This window comes from Anopheles aquasalis, chromosome 2 (genome assembly GCF_943734665.1).
Source record: "Anopheles aquasalis chromosome 2, idAnoAquaMG_Q_19, whole genome shotgun sequence".
Classification (NCBI taxonomy): Eukaryota; Metazoa; Arthropoda; class Insecta; order Diptera; family Culicidae; genus Anopheles; species Anopheles aquasalis.
The window spans coordinates 51,390,662-51,406,178 of NC_064877.1; the positions used below are offsets into that span (position 1 = coordinate 51,390,662).

The 15,517-nt window shown below is 39.8% G+C and overlaps 1 protein-coding gene and 1 long non-coding RNA gene across 3 annotated transcripts; one reads left to right on the forward strand and one right to left on the reverse strand.

The window, feature by feature from the left end:
• Positions 1 to 515: 515 nt before the first annotated feature.
• LOC126571533 (dystrophin) lies at positions 516 to 15,517 on the reverse strand. The gene is made up of 20 exons (XM_050230112.1): positions 15,417 to 15,517; positions 13,957 to 15,051; positions 13,797 to 13,893; positions 13,596 to 13,716; positions 13,384 to 13,517; positions 13,197 to 13,290; positions 12,555 to 12,635; positions 10,781 to 11,104; positions 10,586 to 10,709; positions 10,368 to 10,519; positions 10,050 to 10,309; positions 9,620 to 9,859; positions 9,411 to 9,544; positions 9,107 to 9,339; positions 8,494 to 9,003; positions 7,773 to 8,354; positions 7,154 to 7,282; positions 4,104 to 4,215; positions 3,741 to 4,028; positions 516 to 2,443 (listed from the first exon to the last, which is right to left on the reverse strand). The coding sequence occupies exons 2-20, from the start codon at positions 15,017 to 15,019 to the stop codon at positions 2,376 to 2,378; spliced, it is 4,746 nt and encodes a 1,581-aa protein (XP_050086069.1). The 5' UTR covers positions 15,020 to 15,051; positions 15,417 to 15,517; the 3' UTR covers positions 516 to 2,375.
• LOC126571556 (uncharacterized) lies at positions 10,761 to 11,924 on the forward strand. 2 transcript variants are annotated; one of them, XR_007607909.1, is made up of 3 exons: positions 10,761 to 10,835; positions 11,364 to 11,701; positions 11,771 to 11,924. It is a non-coding gene; the product is annotated as an uncharacterized LOC126571556 (long non-coding RNA). The 2 variants fall into 2 exon arrangements; XR_007607908.1 differs by having other exon boundaries at positions 10,811 to 10,887.

Below are 15,517 nucleotides of genomic sequence, written 5' to 3' on the forward strand. Positions count from 1 at the left end.
CAAACCAAGCAAACAACAAAAAAGCGGAATTTTGTGACCGTACTACGAAAAGTCTCGTTCATATTTGATTTAGGTGCTTATTCTGTAACTTTACGATGGCCTCTAGGCGATGATTCATTTGGTTCATTTTGTGTTCATTTTTGTGTTCACGATCGCCTACTGTCGAGTGCATTTTTGTGATCGACAGCTGGCGTTTTGTTTACATCGAGCATCGATCTGAACGGTTGGATCTGAAAAACAGTTATAGCGTCCTGATTGTGCATCAATAATTTCTTTCTGCTAATCGTATACTATTATTACAAAGGTTAAGTCGTTTTTGATACAGAAAAATCAAGTTAATTCACAGTTTTTTTTACTTCAAACTGTCATTTTGAATTGTTTATTGTTTTCGAAACGTTTCGAAACAACGAGTTGAAGTTTCGAAATTCGCATGAATCATCGAACGCCTGAGGCCATCGAAATCGCCTGGTACAGAATAAGCACCTTACTCTCGAATTAATAATTATGACACAATCTTCTGCGATAACCTTTACGTGTTTATTCATTACAAGACCAAATCAAATATATTGCGTACAATAACGTATGCATACAAAAGAGACAAAATTTGAATGGTGATAAAGAATAACCTATGACAGATAATTGAGTCCTGTAAATTACACGTGGAAAATGAGTTTATCAGTTTATTCGCAAAAATAATTGGCGCCATTCCGAGCAGGATTCCGACAGTTAGCCGGTAATTTCGACATGGCAGTCGAAAACATATTTGTGCACATGTTTTTCAACTCTTTCTGTGACTTTTTATTCGATTCCTCCTCCGTTTTGGCTATTAATTGTCACAATAGATCCTACGTTTAAAGTTAGCCTATAAATTTCCGGTGGGCAGCAGCTGGGAGACGTTGAGAGGGTTCGCAATCTTCGGTATCACATTGATACTGTGCCGCTTTTTTTTTTTACTAAAGCCCTTGGGTCCTTGCCTGCTGCTCCGAGATGTATGCCCATGTCCGCCAAGTTCTTTTTAACTGTTTGGGCAGTTGCACCGATCTCACGGCCAATCCCACGCAGCGATGTAGCTACTTTTTCCTCGGTCTCGGTCGGATCAGCATCCTTTGGAGCTTTATGTTGGTCAGAGTCGTCGGCCGTCCAGCACCATGCCTTCTGTGATGCTTTTATTATTGGGCAATAGCGCAAAGATTTTACAGATATTGGGACAGCCATATCCGGCAATATATCATATACTCACAAAATGACACACGATGAACTTTTGGGTACCCGTTTTTGAAATGCGCAAACCTCGGAAAGAAGTTGCTTCACTCTTTTCGCCATCACAATTAGAGTTCGACTGATAGAGCTTTAAAAATTTGTCTGATGACTCATGGATAACTAATATTGATGTTGCATTTTTAGTTTTAGCAGTGCGTTTGACGGTTTGCCCATGAAAAATCGGCAAATTTTATCTCTTTTTTTAATGCACATGTTATTACGGATTGCAAACAAAACGAGAAAAACTATACAAAAAGTTTGGTATATTTCACAGTATCTATGACTGTAAGCATAGGTAAAATAGATTAAAATAGGCCCCCCACTCACAGTGAGTTACTGAGCAACCGAAAAAGCCGCTTTTTAACTGATTTAATGTAACTTTTCCACCCCTCCTCCCTTCCAAAATACATTAATTTACATTTCCGCATATTTTAATGTAGATTTGATTACCAAAAATGTTGAAATTAGCGATTTTTTTGGTCACTTAGTAGCCCACCGTGGGTTGGGGGCCTATTTTAATCTTTTACCTAAACATATTATACAATTTATTTAGATAAAATTTTGGGTAAAAGACTAAAATAGCCCCCCCCCCCCCCCTCATGGTGAGTTACCCAAAAGAGTGACCCAAAAAACACTTTTTAACTGATTAAGCCTAACTTTTTCACCCCTCCCCCCTTCTTAATACATTAATTTACGTTTCCGCATATTTTAATAAAGATTTGGTTACCAAAAATGTAGAAATTAGCCATTTTTTCGGTCACTTAGTAGCTCACCGTGAGTGGGGGGGGTAGGGGACTATTTTAGTCTTTTACCAAATTTTGATTTGATTACTTTTCGTTATATATATTTATTGTAAGATAATTTATGATTGTAGATATGTGTGCATATGATGTCGATTAATTGCATGTCAAGTTATGAGTGATGCTTTGTATCAATATATGTAATTCATAATTTAATTTCATAGCAAATGTATGTAACCGATACATATCATTTAATATTTTAATTTTTTTTAAATATTTGTGTTTAAGCATTATTACTGCCTAATGTTTCCATTACAAAAATCCGTTGATATCGTTACCTACATCAAAAATGCTTGTATATATTGTGCTATCGCTTTACTGCTCATTGTTGGATTCCGATGTCATGATATGAACTAGTTCCTCTACTGCTTTATTAAGATCATCTGAAAAAATTATAACCAAATGAAGAACAAGTAAATAATGTATGTCCAACACGTTAGATAGTACACAGATCAAGCTAATATAAGAATTTTTGTATACTGATACAGTAATTTGTTACTTAGTACGGATATAGTCGATTTTTATTTTAGAATTTAGTTCCCACAGGCGCAAAATATCATGCAACGTCTTATATTGCAACGTACATAATTAGATAGTGTAATACTCATTGCGCAAGCTTCAGCATGTGCAACCACATTAAGTGTTTGTAGGCAACACTTGCAGATCGAGAAACATATTTCAAGTTTCGGTAAAAAACTAAAATAGGCCCCCCCCCACTCACGGTGAGTTACTGAGTGGCGGAAAAAACACTTTTTAACTGATTAAGTGTAACTTTTTCACCCCTCCTCCCTTCCTTAATACATTAATTTACGTTTCCGCATATTTTAATAAAGATTTGGTTACCAAAAATGTTGAAATTAGCAATTTTTTCGGTCACTCAGTAGCTCATCGTGAGTGGGGGTCCTATTTTAGACTTTTATCCAAGTTTCCAAACCAGTGCTTTTTACAATGTTGCAGAAATGTATATGCTCTTTTCACCTTAATTTCGGCAAGTTCAAGTTCAAGTAGAATCAAGTTCAAATTGATCCATTACGCTTTCTATGTAGCATAGCTTTTGTCAATCCTGATATATAGATGGTTTCAGTCCAATAGACAGAATAATGCGCCATGCACAGGCGGCCTTTAAATGCCTTTACAATTAAATATTCTCATGCTATTGAGATTTGAATATGTATTGTACAATCTGCTGAACATTGCCTACACACACGAAAAATATAAAAAATTACATGCACTCATAATGTAAATATAACGTAAAATATAAATAAAATGTAAAGGTTCTCCGTGAGTTGAAAAGTAGAACTGAAACTAGAAAATGTTTTACCTAATAAGATGTCCTGCTACCCTACTCTTCAAGATTGCTTAAATTATTCCAGCCATAGATTATTCATTTTTAATCATTTGAATGTTATTTTATCATGTATAAAGCGTTTAAATTTGTGTATGTTAAGGTAGCAAATATAATTACTGTATCCTTCCTGCACAGTGAACGAATGTTGAATAGCGAGTCGATGAATTTTAGGTAGCGACATGCAGTTCAAACGGTGTATTACATATGGTCAATCAGCATGAAAAAAAAAACAAAATTGAACATTAGTGGACGGCTTAGATTAGTAAGCATATAGATGCATTCGTTTCAAATGATAATTTATGAAAATGTTCCAAGTCCAGCTATAAACTTACCGGCCATGTGCAGCAAACTATTATGAGCTGGTGGTGGAGGACGGTCGTCCATACCATATTCAGTACTCCTGCCAGTTCCTCCCGATAAAGTTATTAATTTATTAGTAGTACCATGTGTAGCAGACCCTAGCATAGCGCATGGTTGACCAACTTCTGCTGGTTTATCGGTGCTATCGTTATTATACGATTCTCGTTGCCTGTTTCCGTCACCATGTGTAGACATACAACCATTCATCCCTCCTCCTGTTGCTTTAAAGACTGAATTAGAATTTAGCCCTAGATCTGATGCTATAATGAAAAATAACTAGTAAAATTTTCGAAGATTGCAACGTTATTTATCATGATTTTTTTCAATATTCTTACATTGGTTTTGATCATATTGTCCATTGAGATGAATTTTTGCCGGAGAGTCAGTGTTCAACTGTGAAGCCGTCACCGAACGTGTTTGTAAAGTTTGTGGTTTGGATTGCGACGGCTAAAATTATTTAATTTGATTTTTTATTGAATTTTTAGTCAAAGTAAAGAATAGACCCCCACCACTCATGGTGGTTTACTGAGTGACCAAAAATACCGCTATTTTTACAGTTTTGATTATAAAAACTATTCTAATGTATGCGATAACGTAAATAAATGTATTTGGGAAAGAGGGACCCTTCCCATTTAACCCTCATCGGTTCTTTGTATGCGCGCGCATACAAAAAGGGCTCGATGAAATGGTCTGAATTTCTCCACAATAGGTTTATTTTGATCATAGAATAGAAATATATCACTACAAAAATTTAGACATGTGTAGTATCGCCTGAGAAGAAATAGTTACGAATCGGTTCTAGTGTATGCGTACGCATACACATACATCCGCCATTTGTATTTAGCCAAAAACAATCCTTTTCGCCGCTCTGAAAATATGATTTCAGTTAAAAACATCTTTTGTCCGGTATGGTGACCGTGTTACTCAAATTTGGTACTGATCGAGCAATATTTAGAGCAACGATGCCGTTGTAAACCTTCAAGCGATTTCCTGGTTGCATTTGATATGATGATCTAGAGGAACGTTTGATTCGTGATAAATTTTGACCGATCAGAAAAGTGTTCTATAGATACAATAATAATTTGAACACTATCTACAAACCAGGAAAAAATGTAACAGTCGATGAAAAGTTGGTTCTATTTCGAGGGTGATCTCCGTTCCGTCAAAATAATCCATCAAAACCTGCCAAATATGGCATGGTAATTTTGGATTGCCAAATATGGCATGGTAATTAGGGAAGCGGCCCGGTTACAGAGTTACGCACGAAAGCAGGATTATTTTGAATTTCATTATTTTTCTCTTTCCCTAGCATACAAAAATGCTCTTCCATGTTATTCTAATGTTACCCATCTCTACTTTATCAAAGAGGCTCGATAGCTACACATTTTTTTTTATCTTCACAGCATGAACATTGCTGCTGGCGAATGCAGCGGTTGATAAGCCAACTCCCAGCCATGTGCTCTGATAGCTAAACCGCCCGGTTACAGAGCCTCGTTTGAAAAAATGATTGTTTGAAATTATTCCTTTTTCATTTCTCACCAACCAATCCAACATGTCTCTCCATTCCATTTTAACCGTTTCCATGTTGACTCATTTTCAATTTGATTCCTTACAATTCCGAGCGTTTGCTCGCGATGTCACCGGAGGAAGGGTTCTCGTGAATCGATGTAAGATTAAGCCGTGATCATATTCTTCAGCGGCTAAAGTGGTGCACAATTGACCTTGCACCAGGTTGATTGTCATTGCCTCCCGGTTCAGGTCCAGGTCCTGAAAGTTGTCACCGTATGGAACAGTAAAGCAGGCAAAGTGGTGCAGCGATTGACCTTGCACCAGGTTGATTGTCATTGCCTCCCGGTTCAGGTCCAGGTCCTGCAAGTTGTCACCGTATGGAACAGTAAAGCAGGCGCGTCCCATTGCCCAGCTCCCGTTCAGCTTTGCCGCATCCGTGTCTATGTATATCGCCTCAATTTTTTTCAGTGCACCTCGATGCCGTTTTACCCTTAATCCTAACACATGCTGTAATGGTTTGTTTCATCATTTGATTAGCCGTTGTCTTCGGTACGATCTGGCGATAATCAAACAGCCCTACAGCATATCCACCGAACAGCCGAAACCTGCCTATAATATTTTGCAGTGGCATGCATTGCCCATGGCAAAAGCACGTGAGACAACACCAGAGCCAGAACAATCTTCGATTGGCTTCGAGTTCTAATGCAAGGAATGCAAAGATGATTCTTTAGCAACAGGAGCTTCTATCAGGCCAAGGTGTAATATCTGGCCCATCGAGGCGGGCAGGACCGTTCTGATAGCATAGAAACAATCTCAGACGAAGAGTGAACCGTTCCTCCTACCGCTATTGTATTTTGTCGCATGCAGCGAGTGCAGTGCGCGTTTGCCTGTGGCATTATGCCTTGACGGCCAGCGACAGGATCGATGCCGCGTTAATATAGTGTCCTTAGTATGTCGGGTTCGGTTCTGCATATCGAGTTGAATCGAGTGTAGTTAAGATTTGCGTCAGTTGGGAGATTCGAGCCATTTCATTTGTTTCCCCAAATCTCTCGAGTCGCGTGCATCGGAATAGATCGATCCCTACATGCTGATAAATCTGATCAATTAGCAATCGAGCATAAGCCATAAGATTACTTGAACAATGCGGTTCCATTTGAGGAAAGGACAGTAAACCATTCCTACCGCGATTCCATTCTGGCGCATACACCGAGTCTCTTGATTGTTTGCTTGTTCCATTAGGCCTTGCAGGCCAGTGGCAACACATCGGTATCGATCGGCAATATATCGATAAAATAATCATTGGATGCATTTTTTTGCTTTTCTATTTCACGCGCACGTTTTTGAAAAACCAAGCTGCTTGAGCCATTCACTCTCCACCAAGACGCGCTCTGCTCTCCCGTGCGCCTTATGCTCGCGCACTCTCTGACCGCCGTGGTCGCATAAGGCAAGTGCAGTGCCCGTTTGCTTGTCCGATTTTACCTTGCCAGTCAGTGCCCTAACCGATTTTCATGAAAATCAAATCGGACATATCACATTTGACATTTTCGTGGGTCAAAATCATTCATTGGATGCATATTTCGCTTTTCCATTTCACGCGCACGTTTCTGTAAAACCAAGTTGCCTGCGATTTTTTGGCACAGGTTGGAAAAATGTGTGTATGCGCGCGCATACACAAGAACCGATTCGATGCAATTTTGGCGGGACCAATGAGGGTTAATCAGTAAATATCGTGTTTGAAGATCTCTCAGTAGCTCACTGTGAGTGGGGGAAGCCTATACTTTACTTACGCTTAGCTTAGCGTATTAATACGCTTTGCATTTATCTCGTCCAGAGAGCCAGTGTTATAATTTCTAAAACCGCAAGATTTCATACTTACTTCATGCAACAGCTGACGTAGGCGTTGCAATTGCGCCTCCAATTGTTTATTATGATCTTCTAAAATCTGCATTCTAGCCTCTAACCGACCTTTGTGTTGGCGTAAAAGTTTGGCCTCAGTTACCATATCCTGAAAAAACCGGTAAAGATAAATAACAAATGCTATAAAAACAATCGGTATAATCTATAGCCGAGGATACATGAAGCGTAAACTGTCGTATAAACTCAGAGTGTAATGCCAAAAAGATTCCAGGCCCGCGGAGCGTAAATCCGAGCGTAAAAGCAAGCGTAAACTCATCACCAGCATGAAACGTAGCGTCATGAAGAATTTAATGTTCTACAATCGCTAATATACAGCAACAACATCTTAAAATATATAAAAAGAAGTTCAGAAATCAACTTATCTCGTCGATTTGTGTTTTTTGTGGCTAAAAACACATGTAATTGAATGTAATTGCAGGTGCACGAATGTAATTGCAGTTGACGTTTCGGTATAAACTTTTATGCGATTATGCCTGCCACACGAAGCGTAAACTTTTTGGCATTGCATTCTGAGTTTATACGAGAGTTTACGCTTCATGTATCCCCGGCTTATGATTCAAACTAGAACGATAATTTACCGAGCCACCTGTCGACGAAAGAGAAGCTGCCGCAGACGTTGCTGAGGTCGGTGTTTTGTAACCTTCGTCTGGAGTGGTTATAGGTGTACACAATTTCTTTGCCTTTAGTTTTTCATATTCCACTTGCAAATTTGCATTTTCCTCCTCGAGCTCTTTTATCATCGTTTCCAATTCTTCTCGTTGTTCGGCTTCCATAGCTACCATTACTTGAACTGGAGATTTTGGTGCGGCACTGCCATTGCCGGCACTTCTTGATTTCGTTGATGCAGACGGCGGAAGTGACTGGCAGTATTGTGCAATAAGATGATGTTCATCATCACTGTCAGGAGTTGAATTTGTTCTTGTACCTCCCTCAACTTGTGCCAAACGTGATGCATACATTTCCAAGCGCGAATGCATATCGTTTTGCAGTGTGTGCGTACCATGCTGAGGACTTGGGATAGGACTCTCAAGTGCATCTCCTTCGAGAACGCTTTGCACAGGCAGGTAACCAACGCGAGGATGCTTTTTGAAGTATTTCCTGCTTTTAAACTTGTTCCTTAATGCCCTAGTGAAATCCCGAACATCCTCGGTGGAAGTGGCCTATCAAAAATTGCAAGCACAAAAATATCACATAAATATTGATATTCAATTCGTCATGATACGACCTATAGGCCCGTTTCATTTCCTTAACCATTCCTTCGAATATCTCAATCATTATCGATCATTTTACCATACATACCGTTGTACAGTACTCGTGCATGGGATGGCTTAATTTGTGATTCTTCGTACTTTTTCCGGTGAAGAAACATTTTTGGCACATATCGAAATTGAAACATTTCAAACAGCGATAACGGAAACCTTCTATTGGATACTCCTTGCAAATATTACATTTCGCCTGATGCTTCGCCGATTCTGCTGCTACTAAGCGATGCAACACTGGAAGCCACACCAAACTCTGTGGTTCTTGCTGCAGCCAGCTTAAAAAGTGTTGAGCTTCTATTGCTGCCTCATGTAGTTCTGCGTTATGACTCACGTTGCCCGCCAACTCAAAACACGAACGTACCGATGGCTCGATGTTAGATCCTCCAAATGCCGCCACTTCTCCCAATTGACGAGGTACCTGAATGCAATCGTGTAATAGCAGTCCCATTTTTCGCTGGTCTACCTTTTTCTCCAAGTCGGCAATCAGTCGAAATAGATAGCGATATTTTTCTTCCAAATGTCCACGGCACAGAAGTATAAGTCCCACCTATAAAAGGTAAAATTAATTACTGGCTTGACCGATTGTTTAATACGTGAATATTACTATTGTAGTATTTAATGTTGTAGAATAAACAACCATTAACACTTACCTTGAAACTCAGGACACGAATTTGTCCTGTACGCTGTGAATCATACACATTTAATATCCAATTGATTGCCAAATCGAGCATTACGTTCCGGTCAATTGAATCTAACACAGTTGACAATAAAGAGTTGAGAATCGTTATCATGTCGGGAATATCAATCAGTTTGTCATTTTGTGCACGAAGCCCATATCGGTCGAAAACGTCAATTGCCATTCCCATGTTGAGACGATCAAATGCTGCATTAAATAAAATTGTATATTACTATTGTTCCATCACTTGTTGGTCGTTAAACGGCATATACTCGAACCTAATCGTTTTTGCACGGTACGTAATTTTAAAGCTGTGCGATATGCCGAAAACCGAACTTCATTCAAATCAGCCAACGATTTCATTAATTCTATCATCTCTGGATGATCCCAGTGCGTACTTTCGTGTTCGTGGCTGTAACGAGAATATTTTATCTTCGATTGTCTGAAAGTGTATGCGACGAGGATTTTAAATCAGGAAATTACTCACTTTATATAGTAAGGCACATTAGCAGGCGTCACGGCCCGTTCCCAGGGAATTTGAACGCTTTTATCTAGATCTGGTACGCATGAGCCAACCGCTGCAATATGCAGGGCTTTAGAAAACTTTGCTCCATCTTCAACGTTGCTACCAGCAACCATGTTATACGTATTGCGATCCCCGTGTTGTTCGTTGATTTGCTGTAGCATTTTGAATCTTTCCTCGACAGCAATGTGAAGAAGTTTCATGCTGAAAATTATATTTAAAAAATTAACATAATCTTGCTTAAACATACGGCTCGTCCGTCCTTATATATGCTAAAAAAACATTATCTTGCTACAGGCATAACACTATAACAAACGTCTGCTTTTTAAACACTCATTAAGACATTTTATTGCCATTTTAATCGGCAATTATCGGAGCTTTGTGTTCTGCTTACCGTGTACTTATATCTTCCAGCTTTGCTAGGTTTGGACTTGGCACGATTACATGACAAGATGAGAAGAAATGCTGCTGCTCATTACAATCATCCAACAATGCATTTGCAGTAACCAACTTGTCCTTTAGACGCTGTAAATGCTGCACCTCTTCAGTTGGATCAGCGGCAGGCATGGGCGCTGCCCAGGAGTGTGTTATTGTTTCTGCCGATGCTACGCGCGAGCTCAAATCATCGAGAATTTTTTGAAACTGACGCATTCTCTGGAGAATGTATGAGTTTTTTTATGCCACTCGATTTCGTCTAACTTTGGATACTAACCGTAACGTTTTCATCCAGCCGATGTTTCCATTTATCGCACCTTTCTATAAGTAAAGACCACTGCTCGGACAGCTTATTCACTTCTCGACGAATGCTACGACTAAGTATACGATTTTGCTGATCAGTAGACATGTACATAATTTCATCAATGGCTGCAAGAATCGAAATTAGTTTGAATTAGTTTGAATCATAAACCTTATTAGATTCAGTATTTCAACCCTCTGAGTCACTAGCATCTGAGAGTGGTGATTCATTCGATATGTATTGTCTCCCACTTAATAGATTATTTTCGATTATAGACTTCTTATCGTCTAGCCTTCTGCGAAATGCTTTATGCTCATCCTATAAATAGAAACATTGATCTCTTCAAGCATACAGTCCAACAACAATTGTCCTAGTGACACTTCACTTACCAATTGCTTTTGCAAACTATTGGAATCGCCGTTTATGGAACCAAATCCGATCGACGTAAGCTCTGTATTCTTCCGAATGACCCACTCCGTCAATTCGCGTGTTGAAAGTAATAATGCATTCCAGTGTTCTGAATTCGATTCCAAACGATTTCTGATGGCTGCACTACGTGAATTAAGATGAGTCCATCGCTGATTCATTTCATCCAGTTTGCGTTGCAGCATAACCGCATCCTCCTGAGAAGTCAACGATCGCAGCAATTTTCTTCCTGTACTATCAAGTCCTTCGTACACCTTTCGGTTGGAATCAATATCTGACTGAAAATCCTGCAAAAATGGATCATCATTATTTCACTCTTCGTGTTGCTAGGAAAACTATTTCAAACATCGTTTTTATGAGTTTTACACTAAGTGCAACGTAACCACCAACCATTCTACCGTGAACCGAGTGAAGGCTGCGCAAACCTTCAACAGGACAGCGCAGAATTAGGCAGCCAAGCCTAGAAATCAGCGGAATCCTAAATTTTCACAAAGTGTTGCCCCGTTGACAGACTTTTTGTCAAGCGGTCGATTTTTTTCTTTCGAGTACATGCTATCTCTTTCACTCCTACGGTTTGTTTTGATGCTGTCTCACCATTCACTCGATCGCTCACGAGCGCTGCGTGTTCGTACACGGCCCCGTGCGCGTGTGTTTGTGTAAGCACACGGCGATCGAAAGAGGAAGGTGAAAATTTCTGCTAAGTCTTGGATCCAACATGGCGTCACTTGAAAACGACGCGCAAGAGGCAGGGTGTGCTGCGCTCGTGCATCCGAAAATTTTGAAGAAAAAAGTTAGTTTTGCTGTGAATTTGTATCATTCGTCTGTGTTACGGAGCATCTAAACCCGTGGACATTGTTTGTGGGCATGTGCGACAACGAAAAATGGTAAGAAATTGAAAAATATTTTGTTGATCAAATCTGATCATGATCAATCATGTTGTCTTTTTTCAACAGCATCCTGGCAGCATCCTGGCTTCAATCAGCGTCGGACAGGCATCGAAGCAGAGGAGTGTTGTGCGAAGTGCTGTGTTTTGTGATGTATTTTGCGAATAGGTAGAGTGTTTTCGATCGGTGAAAAGTGTTATAAATAAAATGGGTGAAATTGAAATTATGCTTTTGCGTGCTTTATATTGATGCGAAATATCCTAGGGGCGGGGCTAGAGGGCACAGGAGTACGGTCAGATGGCACACACACCATCGCAAAAATTCGTCGAAAATGGCACCAAACATGCGCAAAAGCAGCAAGATTTCCTTCCGGTTAAGATCCGAATAGCTTCCGAATAGACATTATTCGGAGAAATTGAGTGGCGGGTGAGCGAATTTTCCCAAGCAGGCGGGTTTCGCTGCGACGGATCTCAGAGAAAGAGGCCCATGTGAGCGCCGAGTACCTAGCGTAGGTGGCTCGGCGCTAACCTACGGGATAACGGGACGATCAAGCGGCCGATAACGCGATGAACAGAGGGTAAAAGACTAAAATAGGCCCCCACTCACGGTGAGTTACTGAGTGACCGAAAAAACCGCTTTTTAACTGATTAAATGCAAAATTTTTACCACCGCCCCCCCCTTCCCATATACATTAATTTACGTTTCCGCATATTTTAATGTAAGTTTGTTTACTACAAATGTAGAAATTAGCTATTTTTTCGGTCACTCTCTAGCTCACCGTGATTGGGGGTCCTATTTTAGTCTTTTACCATTATTTCTGCATTGTGCAGATTATGGTAATCTTGTGGCTTACCTGTAGACAATGTGGGTTCCGCTCAGCTTCTGATTCAGTGTTCTCACAAACGGATTCTGCTTCACTAAGCCATCCTAGAAACTGGAAAAGAATAATAATAAATAATAATAATGTTAACGTCGTTTAGATTGGTAAAAGACTAAAATAGGCCCCCCACTCACGGTGAGTTACTGAGTGACCGAAAAAACCGCTTTTTAACTGATTAAATGTATTTTTTTCACCCCTCCTCCGGTAAAAGTCTAAAATGCCCCCCCCCCTCACGGTGAGTTACTGAGTGACCGAAAAAACCGCTTTTTAACTGATTAATTGCAATTTTTTTTACCCCTCCCCCTTCCCTAATACATTAATTTACATTTGCGCATATTATAATGAAGATTTGGTTACCAAAAATGTTGAAATTTGCAATTTTTTTGGTCACTCAGTAGCTCATCGTGAGTGGGGGGGGCCTATTTTAGTCGTTTACCCCTCCCCCTTCCCTAATACATAAATTTACGTTTCCGCATATTTTAATGAAGGTTTTGTTACTAAAAATATTGAAATTAGCGGTTTTTTCGGTCCCTCAGTAGCTCACCGTGAGTTGGGGGGCCTATTTTAGTATTTTACATTTAGATTCAGTCATTTTTGCTTCTTAATGTCTCCCACCTGTTCAAAAGTTCGATCGAATGTCTGTAGTGAGTGCATTGCGGCGTGCAGTTGTTTGCCTCGGGATATTATCGAAGTGTTTAAATTGTTATATCTGAACCGGAAAATATAAGATAACACAATAGCGTTTAATAGTAAATGGTTACATTCATAACGACATGAAACATCAATTGCGTTCTATGGATACCTTAGATTTATGGACTCGGTCATTCGTTTTATTCTTGATGTATCATCACATTGATAAACTGAAATCAGTTTTTGAGTCAATTGGTTGAACAACTCTATTTGATGGTTGAATTTATGAAACTCAGCATGAAATGACTGCAATGAAGAACACGATGTTTGGTTATTTTGTTTTAAATTTCATTCTTAATACCAGCGTAAGCATATTACACTTACCTTTTGTTCTTTATGTTGTATCTCTAAGACATCCGCCGTCGTTGCCACAGGCCCCATTCGTTCTGTTATATTCTCCATCCTTGTAAGCCAACCATCTATTTCTAATCGTTTAGCTTCGTATCTGTAGATCGCAATAGATTGTTCAATCCAACACCCGTATATTTATTCATTTTGTATTATAAGGTTCTCGATTAATCTTACCTTTGGGAATCTCCTAGCATTGCCGTTAGCTGAGTTTTCCTTTGCATCACCGATTGTGTCGACTCGTCCCATGGAGTGGAATCTTTTATACGTGTGACTATCACGGCAAAAGAGTCAATTATATTATAATTTTGTAGCTCATTTAACTTCGTTCATTTACCTGTATTGCTGCTAGTATACAAGCTCTCGTCATGCGAAGAACGTCTCCTTGATCTGAGATCTTCCTTGGAACTTCCCACACGATTCAAACTATTCGAATCCTGATTTCTAGTTATTACCGGGAGAAGTTGTTGCTTGATAAACTCCATTTCTTGTGACCTTTGCCGTTGAGCAGAGGTATACTGAAGCTCGACTGGTAGATGACGATCCAGAGATCGAAAATGATGTTCTATAGGACGTTGCTGCGCGCCACGCTCCAGGCCGCCCATACCATTTTCACTATTTAATATACCTGACCCGCTCGTATCATATCGCAATTTTTCCATGCTGGCTCCACGTTCTAGGCTGATTTTCCTCTGGCCCTGGTCAAAGAGGTCATATTTCAATCCTTGCAAAACAGTTGTGCTCGATGTGCCTTCAAACGAATTCTCTAGCGTTGTAGCTGATCCCATATTATTCGGGAGCTTCCCTAGCATTTCATGGCGAACGAATTTCAGTACGTGGGACATCTTCGATATGTCCTCAGCTTCTATTGACGATCTTAAAATCATTTGCTCCTTTATAGCACGTTCTACGTTTCGAAGTCCACTTTCGATACCCCGGAGAGCGTCCTCCGAACCGTAGTCTTCTATATCAGTTGATTTGGAGGCCAGTTTGCCTGATTCATGGTGTATGGAGGGAACCGAACCAACAATTTTATCCATGGTTGTTGCAACAATTGGTGCGCTTGTAGTAGTGCCGGTTGATGTGGTTTGTGGAAAAATACCTTTGGCATGATGCACCAATTTCTGAGGATTTCGCGAAGGTATTGGACCAAGACGCTGTGTTACTTCAGACACGCCAGCAATACTACCTTCATTCCCGTTACTACAAGTTCCTATTGTCGTTGGTCTTTTGATGATATTTTTAGGAGGAACTTCCGGTGCCTTTATGCTTGATGTTCCTGCACGAACTGGTATTTCAGGTGGCTTGACTTGATTCGCACGCAAAAAAACCGAACTAGCAGGTTGATCCATTTCAATTCCAGTAGGGCGGGTATACCCTGTTGCTTTCTGTTGTTCCATTGTATGTTGAATTTTTGGATTGATTTATACACCTAGAAACAAAAATGTCGAGTAAGTGTATAAAAAATCAAAGCGACAAAATAGTTGACCAATAAAATAACAAATAAATGGATACGTGCGCGCTCGATCCTCCTTCTACATACGGAAAAAGAGAATAATATACCACAAGTATTCATTTCATCGATTGGGTTTGCAGTGAACAAATACATTTATCAGAAAACTCTTTTAAAAAAGTGCAGCTGTAAAAATTCCCTTCTGCAATATAACATTTATGCTAATAAGAAACAAACTCAACAGGACCCCCAACGACGCAATTATGAAAGCCAATTTTCCAACTCAAGTATGCACTTCTAGATTTTGGCAATCGTTCACTTTTTAACAAACTTGAATATCGTACCATGAACACTAAGACTACGAGTAGGTAGAATCGACAGTCATGAATTAATACTGGAAGGAATTTGATACACGCTAGGGGGACTTTAAAGCTCTGATTTTTTT

Excerpts from the sequence above, each read along its gene's own strand:
- LOC126571533 (XM_050230112.1), bottom strand. The coding sequence starts at position 15,019 with ATGGAACAACAGAAAGCAACAGGGTATACCCGCCCTACTGGAATTGAA. Across the intron at positions 13,291-13,383 it reads ACCGAGTCCATAAATCTAAG|ATATAACAATTTAAACACTT; the intron begins GTATCCATAGAA and ends TTTCCGGTTCAG. Across the intron at positions 10,310-10,367 it reads GGCTGGATGAAAACGTTACG|AGAATGCGTCAGTTTCAAAA; the intron begins GTTAGTATCCAA and ends TACATTCTCCAG.